This window comes from Ursus americanus, chromosome 3 (genome assembly GCF_024610735.1).
Source record: "Ursus americanus isolate L20-20 chromosome 3, mUrsAme1.1.p, whole genome shotgun sequence".
Lineage (NCBI taxonomy): Eukaryota > Metazoa > Chordata > Mammalia > Carnivora > Ursidae > Ursus > Ursus americanus.
The window spans coordinates 63889202-63909389 of NC_142129.1; the positions used below are offsets into that span (position 1 = coordinate 63889202).

The following is a 20188-nucleotide window of genomic DNA, read 5'->3' on the forward strand; positions in this document are numbered from 1 at the left end:
CTAATTGTTCTATCAAGTATTGAGAATGGGGTATTGAAATCTCCAGTTATTATTGTAGAAAATTTATTTCTCCTTTCACAGTTTCACTTCATGCATTTGGGGACCATTGTTAGATGTATACATAATTTATGATTATCATATCTTCCTGATGTACTGACCTTTTTATCATTATGAAATGTCTTTGTCTTCAGTAATACTTCTTGTCTTAAAGTCTATTGTGTCAGTTAAGCTTTATCATTAGGTGTGCTTCTTACAAACAGTATATAGCTGAGCGTTGTGTTTTTTTCCAGTTTTGAAATCTCTGCCTTTTAAGAATGTTCAGTCTGTTCATATTTAATGTAATTATATGGTTGGATTTACTTTTGCCATTTTGTTAATTATTTTGTTTGTGTCACACCTTTTTTTATTCCTGTGTTCCTCCTTTATTGCTTTCTTTTGTGATAAATACTTTTAGTGTATCATTTTAATCCCTCTATATTTTTTACTTTGTATTTTTTCAGAGTTATTTCCTTAGCAACTGGTCTAGGGATTGTAATTTGTATCTTAAATTATCATACTACTTCAAAATAATAATTCCAGTAAAACAGAAACTATACTCTAGTACTTGTCCATTTCTTTGCCCCTCTTTTGTACTTTCCATATGTATATTTCATGTATATATGTCATAAACTCAACATAACAGTATTATAATTATTGCTTTATATGATTATATGTGTTTTAAATGTGGAAAGTGAGAAAAATATACCTACAGACTCTTTTATATTTACCCAAACATTTATCATACTCAACACTCTTCAAGTTCTTCCTACAGATTTGAATTAACATCTGGAGTCATTTTCTTTCAGCCTGAAGAATTTCCTTTGGTATTTCTTATAAGACCGTCTAGCAGCAGGAAATTCTCTCAATCTTTGTTTCTCTGAAAATAATTCACCTTTATTTTGAAGACTAGTTTTTCTGGATATTGAATACTTGGCTGACATTTTTTTTTCTCTCAACATTTTGAATATGTCATGCTTTATGGTCTCTACTGTTTCTGATGAGAAGTCAGCCATTAAAGGTATTAGTAGTTCAGTTCCCTATGTGTTAATAAGTCATTTTTTTCCCCTCCAGCTTTCAAGATTTTCTCTTTTGCTTTGGCTTTCAACAGTTTAATAACTATCATGTGTCTATGTCAGTTCTCTTTGTGTTTTCCAACTTGGGGTTTGTGGAGCTTGAATCTATAGATTGTTTTACATTAAATCTGGAAAATTTACCACCATTGTTTCTTCATATATTTTTTGATTACTCTCTTTCCTCTCCTCGATCTCCCATTATATGTATGTGTATCTACTTAATGTTTTCTCACAGGCCTCTGAGGATCTGTGGACTTTTCTTCAATCTTTTTCTCTCTATTCTTCAAGGTATATAAATTCTATTGACCTATATTCAAATTCACTCATTCTTTTTTGCCATGTCAAATCTGCCATTGAGCCCACTGAGTGAATTTTTAGCTACTATACTTTTTAACTCTAGAGTTTTTGTTTGTTTCTGTTTTATAATAATTATCTCTTTGTGGAAATTCTTTATTCATTGAGTCACTGTCACCCTACTACCCTTTAATGCTTTTTAAAAATGGTTTTCTCTGGTCTTTTTGAACATACTTATAATCGCTGCTTTAATGTTTTTGGATGCTAAATCCAACATATGAAGACACTTAGATATAATTTCCAGTGATTTTCTAAGTATGGGTCATACTTTCTTGTTTCTTTGCATATCTCTAAATTTTTTTGGATATTGGACATTTTAAAGGATACATTATAGCAACTCTAGATTCTGATTTTCCTTGAATGTGGCTGTTGTCTTATTGCTTTGTGTTTTAGTATCTTGATGAACTAAAAGTCTCTTTCCCTGGACTGTGTGACCATTGATGTCTCTACTACATTTCCCCTGACCCCGTTTTTCTTTTTAAGGCTGACTTTTTAAAACCTTTCAAGCTGGTCTCCAGTGTTCACCTTAGTGTTTGACTAAAAACTGATCAAAGATTCTATTTAATTATCTCAATCCAGTAAGACTTCCACTCCCAGGATGGGATTTGTGTGTGGAACGAGGAGTGCATTCAAAGTCTTAGCCTTTCACAAGATGGCCCCATATTTTATTACCACCAGGCCTGCTTGAATCTCCTCTCCACATATTTCCTAGGTTCCACTGACCAGTGATGCATGGGTGGCTTACACCCACTTCATTTTCTGCTGTGCATATCTATAGCCTCCAGTCAACTTCAGATATATTGTGAACTTATCAATCCCGCATGACTATCTTATCTCCTAGAACTCTATAAAATCCTGCTACTTCATGAGTCTGTTACTTGCCACAAACTGGACCATACCTTAGGCTAGAGAAGCCACTGGTCCTCCCTGCTTGTTTGCAACTAAGGTTACTATTTTAATCTACAATACTTCCTATTAAGTGCCCTCTCTCCAGCCGGGGCTACAAAGCTTCCAGTTCTCAAGGCTTGCCCCATCCTGGCTGAAATGCCACACCAACAAAGCTGGGGCTGAGGAAGAAGGGATGAGGAGTAGCACCAGATAACACCACAAATCTGTGTTGTTCTTATACCCTGAGTTCAGTGCTTTTCATGCATAAAGTTTCTCAATTTGTTTGGTTGATTTCCAGAGCACTGAATTAGTTTTTTTGACAGTTTTGTCCAGCTTTACGTTTGCTTTCTGGGGAAAGTGAGCAAATATCTCATTCAGTCACCTCAGACATTCCTTTTTTAATAGTGCATATCACATATTGCTGTAGTCCAAAATTTAACTATGCAAAATCTTGGCTATAACTTTGAGATAGTATTTACCTCTGAGATAAAACTGCAAGTTCACTTTTTTGTTATTCATATTCTATGCACAGATGTGCAACTATTTTAGACTAGACATATTAGGCTCACCCTCCTTTCTTTTTTATTGCTTCTGGAAAAAACTCGTTTTGTGCATATGTGCTTGCGTACAGGGTATATAGAAAAGTTGAGGATCTCTCTACATCAATAAAGTAAAGAAGCTACTAAAAATGTAATATGGTCACAGGCAAAATCATGCTAACAGACTATATCTATTCAGTCTAGACACCACAGTATATGAGAGATACTGATAACCTACAATATATGGAAGTAAAGCTAAGAGGTATGGAAACTATGACATATGAAAAATATTTGAGAGAAATGTCAGTCTTTAGCCTGAAAAAAAAATGACATGTTGCTAGTCTTTCAGATATTTAAAGTAGGCTTAGGGGTATAATTTTGAGTTCAATATACAAAATAAACTAATGACTTAAGCAACAATTGAACTCATTTGGTTCTTTAGCAAAGTGATGAACTTCTCTCACTGAGAAGGATCATAATAGATTAGATGACCACATTTTTAAGGAGTGTTTATTTAGGAGATGAACTAGATGACTTTTCAACTCTAAGTTTCTGTAATTTTATAAAAACAATTATATAATAATTTAGATGGATAAAAAGTAACACTGTCATGGAAAATGTTCCGAAGTATACATGAAGATGATCATAATTTAGGTTTTGATAATAAAGGAAAGAGTCATAAAAACTATTCCTAAAAGACATGGATTCTACTGCACTGCTGGGTCTCAAAGGGCAACATGTTGGATATTACAAAAAAGCTGTTAGAAGCAGAAAAAATTTTTCAAAAACAAGAGAGCTTAAGTGGGAACAGAAGGTGGCTAAAAGCAACAAGATATAGAGACTGTTACATAAAACCAGACTTCAGTCTAAAAAGGCTCAAGCTGAATGGGTGCATAACAAATATTTATAAATGACATGAAGGGCACAAACAAGGTAAACTCAGACTTGTTCACCCAACCTGGAAGGCAATGCTTAAACTCTGAAAGAGGTAAGGTTAGCACAAATAAAGAAAATATCATTATATTCAGGAAACAGTAAGATAATTTGCTAGGATTAAAACAGGTTATAGGCTGAAAACAGAAAAACTTACCTCTTTTAGTTGATCAGCACTTCCCCATGATGCAGAACGTTGATGTGACCTCTTTTCTGCTCCCTCTTCTGCCCAACAGCTAGGTGTCTTTAATTAAAAAATAATAATAATAAAAATAATAAAATAAGGAACTTTGTCTCTACTTCTTAATCTCACAGCAACTCAAACGTATTTCAAAATCTAAGCACATACCAGTTAAGGGTTTATACTAAATACTAAAATCCCTTAAATGCTAAGATTTTCATGACCTGTGAAATGTTTAAAACATCTGTCATATTCTGAATTAGATATGCTCAATCTATGACATCTCTGAGTAATGTTACTCAAAACATTTGTTTTTTGACATTAACATTAATAACTGAAAGTTATCAAATCAAAGAGAACTGTGAAGATATGCATATCGGTGCTTTTAAAGTGAACTGCCAAACTAAATATAAAATGGCATTTCTACTAAGTAAAATAGATGGAAATGAGATTAACAGAACTAGTTCAGAAGCAGTGGGATTAGAGATGACCTATGTCAAACATCTAGCTAGAAAGGGCTGATTGTACTATTCTTCAGGAAAGAGTATTAGAAACAGTATTCTTTTTTTTGAAAAATACCTAGCATCTTTAAATGAAAATATAAAATTATAAAAATGAAAAACATTAAGCTAAATAAACTTACTATAATCTGAAGCAATACATCTTTAAAAAAAAAAGAACTTGAGCTACATGTCAGAAAAGAGAATTGTTTTTACCTAAAATCTCATTTTCAATAATTCAACCAGTTAAGTAACAGACACTATATATACCCAAATGTAACACAAAACACTAAATCAAATAGCAAGACTATTTAGCAGTTGTTTAAAATATCATTCTTAAGATATGAGAAAACAGTGTAATGCAAATTAGGGAAAGTAAAAATCACTAAAGACAAAGGATGATGATTAGCACAATAAATATATATAGCTTTAAAAATGACTTATTAGGGGTGCCTGGGTGGCACAGCAGTTAAGCGTCTGCCTTCAGCTCAGGGCGTGATCCTGGCGTTATGGGATCGAGCCCCACATCAGGCTCTTCTTCTATGAGCCTGCTTCTTCCTCTCCCACTCCCCCTGCTTGTGTTCCTTCTCTCACTGGCTGTCTCTCTCTGTCGAATAAATAAATAAATAAATCTTTAAAAAAAAATAAAATAAAATAAAAAATAAAAATGACTTATTAGATACTGAAAAAAATCAATCCTTATGTTGAGGTTGATGCTACATGGCTTCTTCTTCAAAATGCCTGCAAACAACTTTTTGAATAATTACCTCTTAAAAATAATTATATTCCAAAATGAAACCAACAATTAAATGTTAGTTGAATAAAAACACAAACAAATTGGTTAACCAGTTCAAACACCAAAGTGAAGCTATTTAGTAATAACTGAGAACAAAATAGTTTATTCAGTTGACAAGTTCAAGGATAAGAGATTTCACTATATCAAATAAGCGGTTTGCAAAGAACTAAGTTATTAAAATTTCCTAAGTTCAGGCCTAGATAAGTCAAACTTCACTGAAAAAATTTAGCACCCCCTCTACCAGGTAGCCATATCTTTAATAATCAACTGTTCTAAAATTATTCAGTATGACAGTTTATCTTCATCAAACTTGAGAATTTATACGTCTTACTACTTTTACTTTTCGGCCAAGTGTAAGCATTACTCTTGTCAAAGATCAAATGATTAAGGATCACAATGTTTAAAACTCAAAAGTAATTCACAGAAAATGAGTTTAATTTCTGGTATGTTCCGCAATTACTTAATAATTAATTACATTAATAACAGGAATTATTTTCATTTTGTACAACTCAAGCTTTTTCAAAAGACATTTACATAAACTATACCTCCAACTTAGAGATAAATCAATAGCCGCAAAACTTTCATAAATGCCTTAATACTACCAGATATGCCAATAGCACGTGGAACTACATCTGAGGTCTCTTATCTCACAGAAGATCTTTTTTCTTCATTCTTTTCCTAAAACCGACTGTGAAAACCTATTTGATTATTTCAGAGTGTAGTGTTAGTTACAGAAAAGAAATAAAAACTAACTACAAAGGAACATTTATATTCCTGACATCTAGCTAGTAGAATAGGTCGTTTTTTGAGTGTAAAACCATTAGAAGACTTCTCAGTCATGTGGCTTCAGAATTACATGCACATAAATTGTTTAAATATAGTCATCATACCATCAACTTTAAAAAAAAATACTCCCCCCAAAGTAATTTCATGTTAATCACATCAATTTAAAATAAATAGTATGAAAAATGCTCTGGTCTGCAAATATATTCTATAAACTACATTGTCCAATGTAACAGCTACTAGCCACATGCAACAGTTTACATTTAAATTAATGAAAATGAAATAAAACTAAAAATTCAGCTCCTCAGTCACACTAGCACATTTCAAATGCTCAATAACCACATGTGGCTAGTGGCTACTGGCTGCTATACAAGACAGCACAGATGTGGAACATTTCCATAGCTGCAGAAAGTTCTGTTGAGAGCAGTGTTTTATACATTTAATCACAGATTTTTAACAAGTTATTTTAGTCAAAGCAAAACCAAAAGATGACTCCTTGGTTTATTAAATCTATGTAAAATTCATGCTTGTGAAATCAAAGAAGATGAACTCATTTGTATCTAACTTATTAAATCTGAGTATTTGAGAAACACTTTACTATTTAAATTACATAAACAACAGAAAGCAGCAAAAGTTCTTTCATATCAGTAAGCAATTCCTTCCAACTAGACTGTCTACTTATCTAGAGTAGAATTTTATGAACTGTGCTACTTATAACATGCTCCTGGATGTTGGTAAGAATATAGATCAGAGTTCAATGGTCAAATTAATTTGGGAAATACTGTATTTCATACCTTCCCATACTCCACATACAAAGCAATTAGCATTTCCAAAAATTCAAATAGGCTTTTTTTTTTTTAAAAAGCCTGCTTTACTTTCTTTTACTCATATAACCCCAGAACAGTTATTTTACAAGTAGACTTTTAACATCTTCCACGGACAGCTTAGAAAGACATCTAATCCTCAATAATGTGTAATGTATGTAATTGCTTGCTTTTCATTCACCACACTTAAGGGATTCTTCCTTCGTAGTTGCCTCTACCTACACTACCAAGGAAGAGAAAGTAAACCTTTTTACACTTAAATAATGCAGAACTAAAGCCATTTCTAAGACTGTTGATTAAAAGGTAGTTGGCTAAAAAAAATTCCCTCTACGTGATAAGGATACCTATAGGTGAAAAGGGCCATTTTCTATTTTCATCTCTCAGAACTGTCCTAAGTCCAGCCCTGAAGCTTTCTCTCCAACCCTCAAGGGTCCATCCACTACCATCCTATGTGAGGACCTCTTCTTCTGTGAGCAAAATACACAGAAAACAGTTTTATTGGCACGGGACCAGACAGTCATTAAGATAATTTTTTAAGAGAATTTTTAGGTCCACAGCAAAACTGAGAGAACATTACAGAGATTTCCCATATGCCCCTCTCCACATACACAGCCACCTCTCACCAGAGTGGTACAATTGTTACAACTGATGAATCTATACGGACCCAACATTATCACCTAGAGTCCACAGTTTACACTAGGGTTCACTCTTGGTGGTGTATATTCTATGGATGTGGACAAATGTATATATGACATGTATCCCACTAGTATAGTATCATACTGGGTATCTTCACTGCCCTAAAAATCCTCTGTATTCTACCTATTCATTCCTTCCCACATCCCCTGATGCCTAGCAACCACTCATCTTTTTACTTTCTCCTTTTTGGCCTTTTCCAGATGTCATGTAGTTGGAATCATCAGGTAGGGTCACATTTTCAGAGTGGCTTCTTTTACTCAGTAACATATATTTAAGGTTCCTCCATGTCTTTTCACAGCTTGATTGTGCATTTCTTTTTAGTGTTCAGTAATATACCATTGTCTGGATGACCAACTTTATCTATCCGTTCACCTATTGAAGGACATCTTGGCTGCTTCCAAGTTTTGGTGATTTATGAATAAAGCTGCTATCAACATTTGTGTCCGGATTTTTGTGTAGACAGAAGTTTTCAATTCCTTTGCGTAAAAACCAAGGAGCATGAATGCTGGATGGTAGGAAAAGGCTATGTTCAGTTTTATAAGAAACCACCAAACTGTCTTTCAAAGTGGCTGTTGGGTATTGCACTCCGACCAGAAATGAATGGAAGTTCCTACCTCTCTGCATTGTCATTGTCCTGAATTTTGGCCATTCTAAAAGGTGTGTTTTCATTTGTATTTCTCTGATGACAAATGATGCAGAGCATCTTTTCATATGCTTGGTTACCATCTTTCTTTGTCAGCTGTCAGGCTCTTTGGCCCATTTTTTAATCGGGTTGTTTGTTTTCTTACTGTTAAGCTTCAAGAGTTCTTTGTATATTTTGGATAACGGTCCTTTAACAGATGTGAATACTGGATAATTTTGTTGTATCTTTATTCACAAACTAGCAAGGGCAAATGTGCTTACTGCTTTATCAACTTCAAAACAGATTAAACTAACTCCTAGCAAGAAAGTACACTTTTTCAATATGCAAGAGCCCAAAGCCACTTCCAACTCCCCCCAACAAAACCAAAAAAAACCTAATCACTTCATAAAATTCTTGTAATCTTATTTAAAACTTATGTAAAACTTTTTTTTTTTAAAGTAAACTCTATGCCCAACGTGGGGCTTCAACTCATGATCCTAAGATCAAGAGTTGTATGCTCCACCAACTAAGCCAGCCAGGCACCCCTTATGTAAAACTGAAAAATCTATTTTTTGTATAGATTAATATTTGGTCTCAGAATTTGATATCATTTATATATAATAGAAATATGATTACTGACTGCTAATTATTTTACAGTACTTAAAGAGATGATCCTTAGTATTAAAGTACTGATCAACCTGGCAAGAAATGAAATGGAATTACATGAAAATCAATACTTAAATTAATAATTATGACTGCAGACTGATTTTAAAAAGCTTTATAACAGATAATGACAAATCCTTCATTATTTATAAATATATTGTTTAGAGATTTGTTTTTATCCCCACTAATAAAAAAAATGCTTAAACTTCTAAAAAAACTTTTAACTTAAAAGATTATTTTGAAAAGTTTATCCTGATGAGCATTAAAAGGAGCACAAAAAAGATTATGATTCTACTATTATTATTCCTTGATCTTCTGGTAACAGTATACAGGTATAAATAGCTCTATAACTAAGCATAAATATAAATTGCGGTTTCACTTGTTAACAAATAAAGTAGAAAAGAAAGAGTTCAGCTGAAAAAAGCTTTAGGAATTCAGTGACAGTACCAGTTATATGCTCAAATTTTTGGTCACACTTCAACTATATAGCGAGTTATGTGCTCATTAGGTCAGACCAGCTGCAACATGTTGTCCGCGGATGAGGCGCTTCAGCCTCATCTGGGATCATGTTAGAGATGCAAATTCGCAGAGTCAATCCCAGAATTACTGAATCTGGAATTCTGAGATACAGTTCAACAACCCATGTTCTAATACGCTCTCCAGATGATTGTGATGCAAGCTAAAGTTTGAAAACCACTATTAGACTAAGGAAATAAAAATGAATTAGAAATAGATTCTGCACTAAGGTGCCAGACTGACCATATACCCACACATTTTTCTTGTAGGCTAATAGCCATTGACAAGTGTAATATCAATTTGCATATAATTACATCTTTGGAAATTAACATAAGCTAATGTAAATATCATTTGGAGCCATGTGGAAAGTTATATTGATAGGGAGACATTTTTCTTTACTGAGGAACATTAAACAGTAGTCCCCAGCAAGGATTAACATGCCTGAGTATTTAAGCAAAATGTATCAAGTCTATTATCTAATTAGGCCTCAATATGCTCAAAACACAACTGAATGATAACCTGTGAAGTAATGCTTTGTGATTTTCCAGATTAGTACCAAGGAACTTATCCAGAAGACTTAAGAAGCTATATTTCTTAAGCTTAAGGTGAAGGGGAGGGAGGGTGTTGGTGAATTGCAATTTCTGAAAACAGGAAATACTACAGAAATCAACTATTGCATCTGTGTTCCACATGATAAAATGAAATAATCTGCCATACTCTGTAAGAAATGCTAATTTGAGAAAAAGCAATCATATATGTGCCAACAACCTTAACAATATTCATAGTAGTTCTATCTCCAAGAATTAACCTGAGATGTACACCCAGAGATGCAGTGGAAATAAATTAAATGTCTATCAGTAGGGAAATGAAAAATTGTGGCACATTCTTACAATATAAAAACCACTGCACATGGACTACAATCCCACTTTAGTAACCACATACACACAAAGAGAAAAAGACTAGAGAGAGAGATATTTCAAACTATAAATAGTAGTGAGAATTCTACATAATGCTAAATCCATAATTGTTTTTGGCTGAATGAGAAAAAAAAAATCAGGAAAAAATATTAAAACCATGCTTAGGAATATTTAGTGTCATGGGAAAATGCTATGACTTATTAAAAAGATTACAAAACACTACCTATCATATCATCCGAATTCTATTTTTAAAATGGTCTTATTTTTTAAATGTAAATAAACAAAATATAAAAGGATATATATCACAATGTTAAAAAATGGCTATGTCTGGATATTAAGAATACAGGTGACTTATTCTGTGATTTTCAGTATTTTCTAAATTTTCTACAATCACTACTGTTTTCAAAATTAGAAATGGCATTTAAAAAATAATATAGCTATGCTATAGAATTGGTAAGTATGGCTATATATCTACACTGAGAAAGCCCTCCTAACTTTAGATACAAATATCAAATCTATTTTGGAAGACGTTATACATAAGTTACATGTAAGTTAGAATGTTAGTATACATTACATTAAATATTTTTCAGTAAAACTGGTTTCTTTTTGACTAGGGGATTAGGATTTTCTCCAAACTCCAAGGGTCTAAATAAACATAGATCACCAACTATCGGCTCTGCGAACAGAGTTGGAGACTTCAGATAAGCAGGAACATTTAATGTTTAGAGTAACTGAAAAGTGAAGGTCATTGAAATGTCAAATACTGAGAAATATTAGTGGAAAGTTATTGATAAAAATACCGTCAGGAAGTTATAATTCAGTTCAGATATTCCTTTCATGGTACACTTTTATTAAAGGAAAAAATATCTATAAAAATGTTCTCCCGAAAAAGTTAAACAGAGCTACCATATGATCCAGCAGTTCCTAGAGAAACAAAAACTATGTCCACACAAAACTTTGTACACAAACATTCACAGCAGTACATCAACTCATGAATGTATAAATAAACTGTATTCAATACCCTGGAATATTAGTTAGCAATAAAAAGGGATGAAGTACTGATACATGGTACAGTATGGATGAACCTTAGAAATACTATACTAAGTAAAAGAAACCAGATACAAAAGGCCCCATATTGTATAAGTCTATTTATATGAACTTTTCAGAATATACGAATCTACAGAGGCAGAAAGTAGATTTGTGCTATGGCTGAGAGAAAGAGGATTCAGGGAAAACAGTGAGTGACTGCTAATGAGTACAGTGGTTTCTTTTTGGAGTAGTGGAAATATTCTAATTTAATATATTAAGAACCACTGAACTGTATAAACAGGTGAATTGTATGGTATATAAATTATATCTCAATGAAACTATTACTAAAAATAGCTAAGTCAAAGAGGCAGTTACAAATCAGCCTCATTTTTCAATTAAAAAAAAAAAAAGTCATGTATTGCTGAACCCGAAAGTCTCAAGCATTATTTGCATTTTCTCAAAAATAGCTGACATTTTCTGTCATGCTTTTCTTGCCAAGTTTCAAATCACATACAGCCACTAGTCAAGTAATAATAGAAGAGGCCTGGACGGACTGCACATTAATAAACTATCCAGTTAGGTTTCTCAAGTCATGTTGAGAACATTTAACAAAAAAATTAAAGATGTAACATAAAATAAAGTATACACTGAAAATAATATTGTCTGGCTTCTTATAGAAACAGAGTTACTAACAGACTCTTGGCAAATAACCAGCTTCTGCTTTAACTAAAAGGAGATGCTTATGTGGGGAATTAAAAGTATAAACAATACTTCAATTTATTACTTGGTATTTACACCTAACAATAATACCCTTTCTGACAAGTGCTATCACCACTATTGGGAAGAGATTAAAAATCAAATGAGGAGAGCTAACTTTCAGATTTTAGAGAGTATTAGAATGTATTAATTCTTTGGTGTTATAATCTTTTAAATTACAATTTACCTTGGTTGCTGGGTGTCAAAAAATTGATTCCACATGTAAAAAATATAATATTCCCAAACACTTTAAATAATATATTTAACAATCACATTGGAGTATAACTGCCTCTGAATTATCCAAAAGATAAACTACCTTTGTTGTTTCCTGATAGCTTTTAACATTTAAAAAAAAGCTCTCATGCCTGACAGAAAATCAGCAACATAAGTGACTATAAGATATCTTCCAAAAATATTTCCACACCATTCCAAAGTCATAAAAACTAACAGTCCTCAACTGATGGTACGAATATCATCAAAGTGACAAGGAAGGAAGGAGTTTCTTTTTTTTTTTTAATTTTTTATTATGTTATGTTAGTCACCATACAGTGCATCATTAGTTTTTGATGGGAAGGAATTTCCTTAACAACATATCTCCACTTTCCCATACCTGTATCCACCAATTTGAAGTGCCATTTCTTATTTGTAAGACTGTACAGCAGACAACAATAACTACTTAGGACTGAGTGAATCCTGACCTACCAGGAACTGTTCATTGAGTTTCAAACCCCTATCATGCGGTGGAGTTATCTGTATAATTTCTATGCCATTTTCTACCAATTCAGACTTAATGCTCATAATTGCGTATCAATTGTTAACATTAGTAATAATGACTTTTTCTGTCACTTAATTCGCTATCATTATACTTAAGCCTCCTGACAATAAAATATTATGGACTCTAAAAGAAAGGCAACTAACAATTACCAGTATCTGCCATGTCCTAGATACTGTACTAGTAGCTTAACATTATTTTATGTAATCCTCACTGCAACTCTACCTACCAGTGTTATCTCCTAAAATCTATGAGAATTCCAACAGCAATGAGAACTGTTTTCACTCGGTTCATACTAATGTTTTGTAGGAATGTGACAGATCTTATCCCAATCATTCATTTATACAAAGTAGTTATTAATAAGTTGAAAGGCATATTGCTTTCTCATACTATGCCCTTGGCTACTGATTTAATTCTTAAGTTCTTAAAACTTAACGTCACTAACAAATGTCTAAGTAAATGCTAATTATTTATTACTATTATAGGATTTTTGACAGAAAATTGATGGGTTTAAAGATAAAAAAGGAGAACCAATGTACCAGACAACAAAGGTCAAGATGATAGAGTAAGAGGGTTGTTCCAAGTAAATAAAACCTATTTCATTATTTTACCTACAGCTAAATTAGGCGTAAAGGTATGGGGGAAGAGACTAAGGAAAGCAGGTTAATTTTGTTACCTGTTAAATGTTTCCGGTAATGGGAGGAAACCCAAGTACATGGATAACAGAAGCATGGGGAAGGCTCTTTGCTAAAAACCTTTTACTTTTGAATCAAATGAATTTACTACCCACTAAAAAATTAGTGAGTAGAATTTTGAGTTTCTGATAATTTTAGAGATAGTGTTTGAAATGATGAATATTAAATATTTCAGATATGGGTTTTAGTTTTTCATCAATACAGCTGAGTATATTCCTTTGGAAACCAAAAATACTACTCCCTAAGTTAGGAACATGACTACTTTCATGTGGACTGTTAAACTCTGGGATTATACGATCCTCTGTCTCTGAATTAGCTAATAGCTGAAAGAGAAAGTAAAGGTGATCTTCAACAGGGAAGAATCTTTACACACTCACTCAATAGCCAGTTAGGGACCAGTTCAGTAAAAACAACAACTTAGGTCTCTGGAACACAATCGAAGAGGCCAGAATGGCCAAATCTTTAGACTTGTTTCCATTTCCAGAGAAGCCTCCCACTCCCCAAAATAGTCCATCAACTGCTGTTTCTTAAACAAACTTGTTTAACAAGGACACAGGAAACCCAAACAGCTGTATTAAGCATGACTTTTGGTCAGGAAATGAGTTTTTGATCAGAGTGGTAAAACTGAAAGTTCTCTTTCGTATCTATTACTATTTGAGGTATATCATCCATTCCTTTGATTAAATTTCTCCATAGCGAAGCTCCTTTCACTAATGGAGGAAAAGGATCGATTATTTTAAATGTAATTTCAGTATCAAAAATTTATATATTTTAGTTCAGAGTTGCCGACTTTATCAAATGTGGCTTAAAGCCAAATGCAAAGTACTTATTCCAGATCTGATTCTTAAAAATAAATAAAAATAGGGGTGCCTGGGTGGCTCAGTTGGTTAAGCATCTGACTCTTTGATTTCAGTTCAGGGTTGTGAGATGGAGCCCCACCACCCCCACCCCGAATCGGGCATCTTCACGAGGCATGGAGCCTGCTTAAGATTCTCTCACTCTGGGGCACCTTCGGCTCACGTCACAGTCCCAGTGTTCTGGGATCAAGCCCCGCACCAGGCTCCCTGCTCAGCGGGAAGCCTGCTTCTCCCTCTCCCACTCCCCCTGCTTGTGTTCCCTCTCTCCCTGTCTCTCTGTCGAACAAATAAAATCTTAAAAAAAAAAAAAAAAGATTCTCTCACTCTCCTTCTGACCACTCCTGCTCTATAAATAGATAGATAGATAGATAGATAGATAGATAGATAGATAGATAGATAGATAAGATAGATACATTTCTAGAGAAAGATGCTGGCATAGAGTTAGGCTCATAAAACTCCATACATTCAAACTTAATGAAATTAAGAAAAATAAATTAAAATGCTATTTTATGTACTTTTTGGTATGTTTAAATGGTTCATACTTCAAATTCTGAAAATTAATTTTAAACAATAAAATACAAAAGAAAAACACCATCTGGAAAATAAAAGCAGAGTATGCAGAATTTCACTGAAGATCTAACTATCCCATCCCTTACTCTTCAAAGAATACAAAAGGTAAATGAGAAAAATTCTGAAGTCTTCTCTGATACCAAATTTGAAGGGAAAAAGAATGAGGGGAGTAGACAGGACATCAAAATGGAAAGATTTATATACAGTAAAAGCTATTCTCACCTCAATTGTCCATCAGAAATTTTTTAAAAACTGCCATGCTCACCACACAGTTTGTCCCTATTAGGGAAATATGACAGAGGACTCCAAAATAAATAGAAAGATAAATAGCGCAAAGCTAATTATTTCCAGCAATAAGCAAGATTTATCAGAACAAAAAGACAAAAAACAAAAACAAGCTAAGAAATAACATGGGAAAGAGGTGGGAAAAAGGAGGAAGAAATTTCCTTTTGAAGTTCCCCTTTCTAGCTGTGAATTTACAGTGCCAAGGCCACTATCCAAACATGCACCTATCTTTCCCTCTCTCTGGTGGTAAATGTAAATAATAATAGCAATTATTTACTGACACTTAATGTGTTGGTCCCTATTCCTAGCATTTCAAATACACCGACTCAATTTAACCTTTATGATAACCCTATGAGGTACAATATCCCAGATGAGAAAAGTGAGACACAGAGGTAAAGTAATTTGTCCAGAATTACAGAGCTGGAAAATGCTGGAGCCAAGATTCAAAACCAGTTTGATTCCAGAATCAGAGCTCTTGACCAATGGAAGAATGAGTGAATGAATGAATGAATAAATAAATAAAACAATTTTCAATACTAATTTATATTATGAAAAGGTTACATTCAGGGGAATAATATTAATCAAGATACAGAATATTCCAAAATAATAATACCAACCAGAAGGAAGCTATAATGGACATAAATCTTCATATATCTATATTATTAAGCAATGGCCACTGAAAACATATATCAACAGAAATTTTAATTCAATAACTGCCAGCTTATGATGGAACAAAGAGACATAAAGGGGCTATATGGAAACTGAATACCATAATTAATAAGGCTGAATTAATATGTAATGAATTCTGTATCTAAAAGTAAAGACTATGCCTTGTTTTCAAATACCCACAGAGCATTAAGAAAAAAACCAATCTTATATTAGGCCACAAAGAAAATTTCACTGGAGATTCCACAGATGTATAATTCTATTTTCTAAATACAGTAAAGCTAGAAATTAAATTTTTACTCAGATAAGAAATTTTAACCATTTAGAAATTGAAAACAAAACAGAAAGCTCTCATATACTGAACAGGATATCAAAACTGAAACTACACAGTATCTTGCAAATATAAATAATGGAAACATTAGATACTAGCCAAAGCTGAGCTCCGAGGATAAAGCTTGGCATAAACCACCTATATTACTGAACAAGAAATATCACAAATACAAAAATTATGCATTTATCTCTAGAATTGAGAAAAAATATATACACTCCAGAGAGGCAGAAGAAAGGCAATGATAGAGCAAAGTCAGACAGCAATGAACTAGAAAAAAGAAAAACAGGAAAACAAATTTCAACACCTTAAATTTTTTAAAAATACTATATAACCTAATAAATTTAATCACTCAAAATACAGATATGCAATATTATAAGTGAAAAAAAATAACTACAGATACAAGAAATTAAAAGAATTATACAAGAATATTTTGTGGAACTATGCAAATATACTTGAAAAGCTGGATGAAATGGATTATATTCAAATGAAAATATTGAACAAAAGAAACAGAAACTAAAAGAAACCAAGAGCCAAAGGGGTGCCCACGTGGCACAATTGGTTAAGCATCCAACTCTTGGTTTCCACTCAGGTCATGATCTCAGAGTCCTGAGACTGAGCCCCGTGTCGGGCTCCATCAGTATCTGCTCTCAGTGAGGAGTCGGCTTACGACTCGTTCTCCCTCTCCCTCTGCCGCTGCCCCTCCTCCCTGTGTGTGTGCACTCTCGCTCTCTCAAGTAAATAAAAATAAAATCTTAGGGGAAAAAAAAAAAGAAACCAAGAGCCATGGAAAAAATTGAGATTTTACTAAAGAATTACAATCTGAAAATATATAGTCTAGTTAGTTCTAGACTAGTTCTAACTAGTCTAGTTAGCTTCATAGGTAAAATTTTTTCAGACTTAAGTAACAGATCATTGGGATGATATTTTCACCATTTGTGCCAGAGCACAAAGGAAGGAAATCTTGCAAAATCTTTTTATGAAGCAAGTATAACACTAATCTAAGGATTACATTATGAAAAAGAAAAGAGTTCAGACCTCATTTCTGAATTCTGAAACAAGTATAAATATTAACAAACACTTCATTTGCCCACTGTATATTTTAAAAAAGGACTTCATAAATAGCATTTATTCCACAAATGTAGTCATGACCAATTATTTAGTAATCTATTAAAGAAATTCACCATCTTACAGATTATGAGTCAAAACAACATATTCATTTCAATGATGAAATATTTCACATGTAAAAAATCACTTCCAATTTAAGAAGAAAAACAATTAGTAATGCTTGACACTACTCCTGTCAGAGTGAATGACTGCCATATAGCATTATATTCAGCTGTAAAACATGATTCAATATTTGTATATGTTGTGAAGTGATCATCACAATAAGCCTGGCTAACACCATCACTACTCGTAGTTACGGAAACTTTTTCTGGTAATGAGAACTTTTAAGATTTTCTTTCTTGGCAACTTTCAAATATGCAATACAGGATTAGTAACTATAGTTGCCATGCTGTACATTACATCGCTGAGACAAATTATTTATATTAAAAATAACTTTATTTTCACCCATTTCGCCCACCTCCCCCAACTCCCAGCAACCATCAATCTGTTCTTTATATCTGTGAGCTTTTTTTTTTAAGATTCCACATATAAGTGAGATCATATTTGATCATGTTGTCTTTGTCTTTGATTTATTTCACTTAAGTATAATGTTCTCCAGGTTCCATTCATGTTGCTGCAAATGACAAGATTTCATTCTTTTTATGGCTGAATAATATTCCATCGTATCCATACAGCACAGCTTCTTTATCTGTTGATGATGATTTAGATTGCTTCCACACCTTGGCTACTGTAAATGATATTCCAATGAACGTGGGGGTGCATGTACGTTTTCGGGTTAGTGTTTTTGTCTTCTTTGGATAAACACCCAGAAGTAGAATTGCTGGATCATGGGTAGTTCTATTTTTAATTTTTTGAGGAAACTTCATACTGTTTTCCATAGTGGCTGTACCAATTTATATTCCCACCAACAATGCATAAGTGTTTCCCTTTTTGCACATCCTGGCCAACATTTGTTATCTCTTACCTTTTTCATAACAGTTGTTCTGACAGGTGAGAGGTGGTATCTCACTGTAGTTTTGATTGCATTTCCCTGATCATTAGTGATGTTGAGCATCTTTTCACATTCCTTCTGGTCATCTAAATGTCTTCTTTGGAAAAACGTGTATTCAGATCTTCTATCCATTTTTTTAACTGCATTGATTGTTCTTCTGTCATTGAATTATAACAGTTCTTTGCTATTTTGGATATAATTTGTAAATATTTTCTCCTGTTCAGCAGGATGCCTTTTCATTTTGTTTATGGTTTCCTTTGCAATGCAGAAGCTTTTTAGTCTGATGTAGTCCCACTTGTTTATTTTTGCCTTTGTTGCCTTTACTTTTAATTTCAAATCCAAAAAATCATCACCAAGACCTATGTCAAGGAGCTGTGTTTCTTCTAGAATTTTTTTTATGATTTCAGGTCTTACATTCAAGTCATTAGTGTATCTGAGTTAAATTTTGTGTATAATATGTGATAGTGGTCCAGTTTTCCCAACATCATTTCTTGAGGAGACTTGTCCTTTCCCCATTGTATATTCTTTCCTCCTTTGTGACAAATTGATGATATATGCACGGGTTTATTTCTGGGCTGTCTGTTCTATTCCATTGATCTATGTATCTGTTTTTACACCAGTACCACATTGTTTTGATTATAATAGCATTGTAATATAGTAAGAAATAAGGAATTATGATGTCTCCAGCTTTGTTCTTTCTCAAGATGCTTTAGCTATTCAGACCTTATTCAGGGTCTTTTGTGGTTCAATATAAATTTTAGGACTGTTTGTTCTATTTCTGTGAAAAATGCCACCGGAATTTTGACAGGGATTGTACTCAATCTGTAGTCTGCTTTAGGTAATAGGAACATTTTAACAATATTAATTCTTCCAATCCGTAAGCATGGAACAGCTATGTGTGTCTTCTTCAATTTCTTTAGTCAATGTCTTATATAGTTCAGTGTACAGGTCTTTCACCTCCTTGGTTAGATCATTTCCTACGTATTTTATTCTCTTGATGCAATTGTAAATGGGATTTTTAAAATATGTCTTTCTGATACATTATTAGCATAATGAAACACAACAAATTTCTGTATATTGATCTTGTATCCTGCAACTTCATATTGAATTCATTTATTAGTTCTATCAGTCTTTTGGAGTTTTCAGGGTCTTCCATACATAGCATCATGTTATCTGCGAATAGTGACAGTGTTACTTCTTCCTTTACAATTTGGAAGCCTTTTATTTCTTTTTCTTGCCTAACTGCTCTGGCTAAGACGTCCAAATCTATGCTGAGTAAAAGTGGCAAGAGTAGGCACCCTTATTTGTTCCTGATGTTAAAGAAAAACCTTTCAGCTTTTCACCATTGAGTATGATGTTAGCTATAAGATTGTCACAGATGGCCTTCATTGTGTTGAGATACATTCTCTCTATACTTATTTTTTTGAAAAAAACCTTTTTTTTAAAATCACAAGTGAATGTTCAATTCTGTCCAATGTTTTTTCTGCATCTACTGAGAAGACTGAATAATTTTTATCCCTCATTTTGTTAATGTGGTGTATCACGCTGAACAATTTGCAGGTGTCAAACCATCCTTGCATCCCTGGAATAAATCCCACTAATCATGGTGTATACGATCCTTTTAATGTATTGTTGAATTAGGTTTGCTAATATTTTGTTGAGGTTTTTTGCATCTAAATTCATCAGGGATGTTGGACTATAATTTTCTTTGAGGTGTCCCTGTCTGGTTTTGGTGCACCAGCTTTTTAAAGCTTCTTCCCATTGTAAGTCTCATGGCCAAACTTAAC

General features: G+C 33.3%; 1 protein-coding gene across 3 annotated transcripts in view; it reads right to left on the reverse strand.

Moving 5' to 3' along the window:
• GLCCI1 (glucocorticoid induced 1) overlaps nt 1–20188 on the reverse strand; it is a 101926-nt gene that overhangs the window by 42503 nt on the left and 39235 nt on the right. For all 3 annotated transcript variants that reach the window (XM_087861047.1, XM_087861048.1, XM_045793178.2), the window contains exon 3: nt 3984–4070. In XM_087861047.1, coding sequence (XP_087717173.1) covers nt 3984–4070 — 87 coding nt within the window. The remainder of the gene's footprint in view (nt 1–3983; nt 4071–20188) is intronic.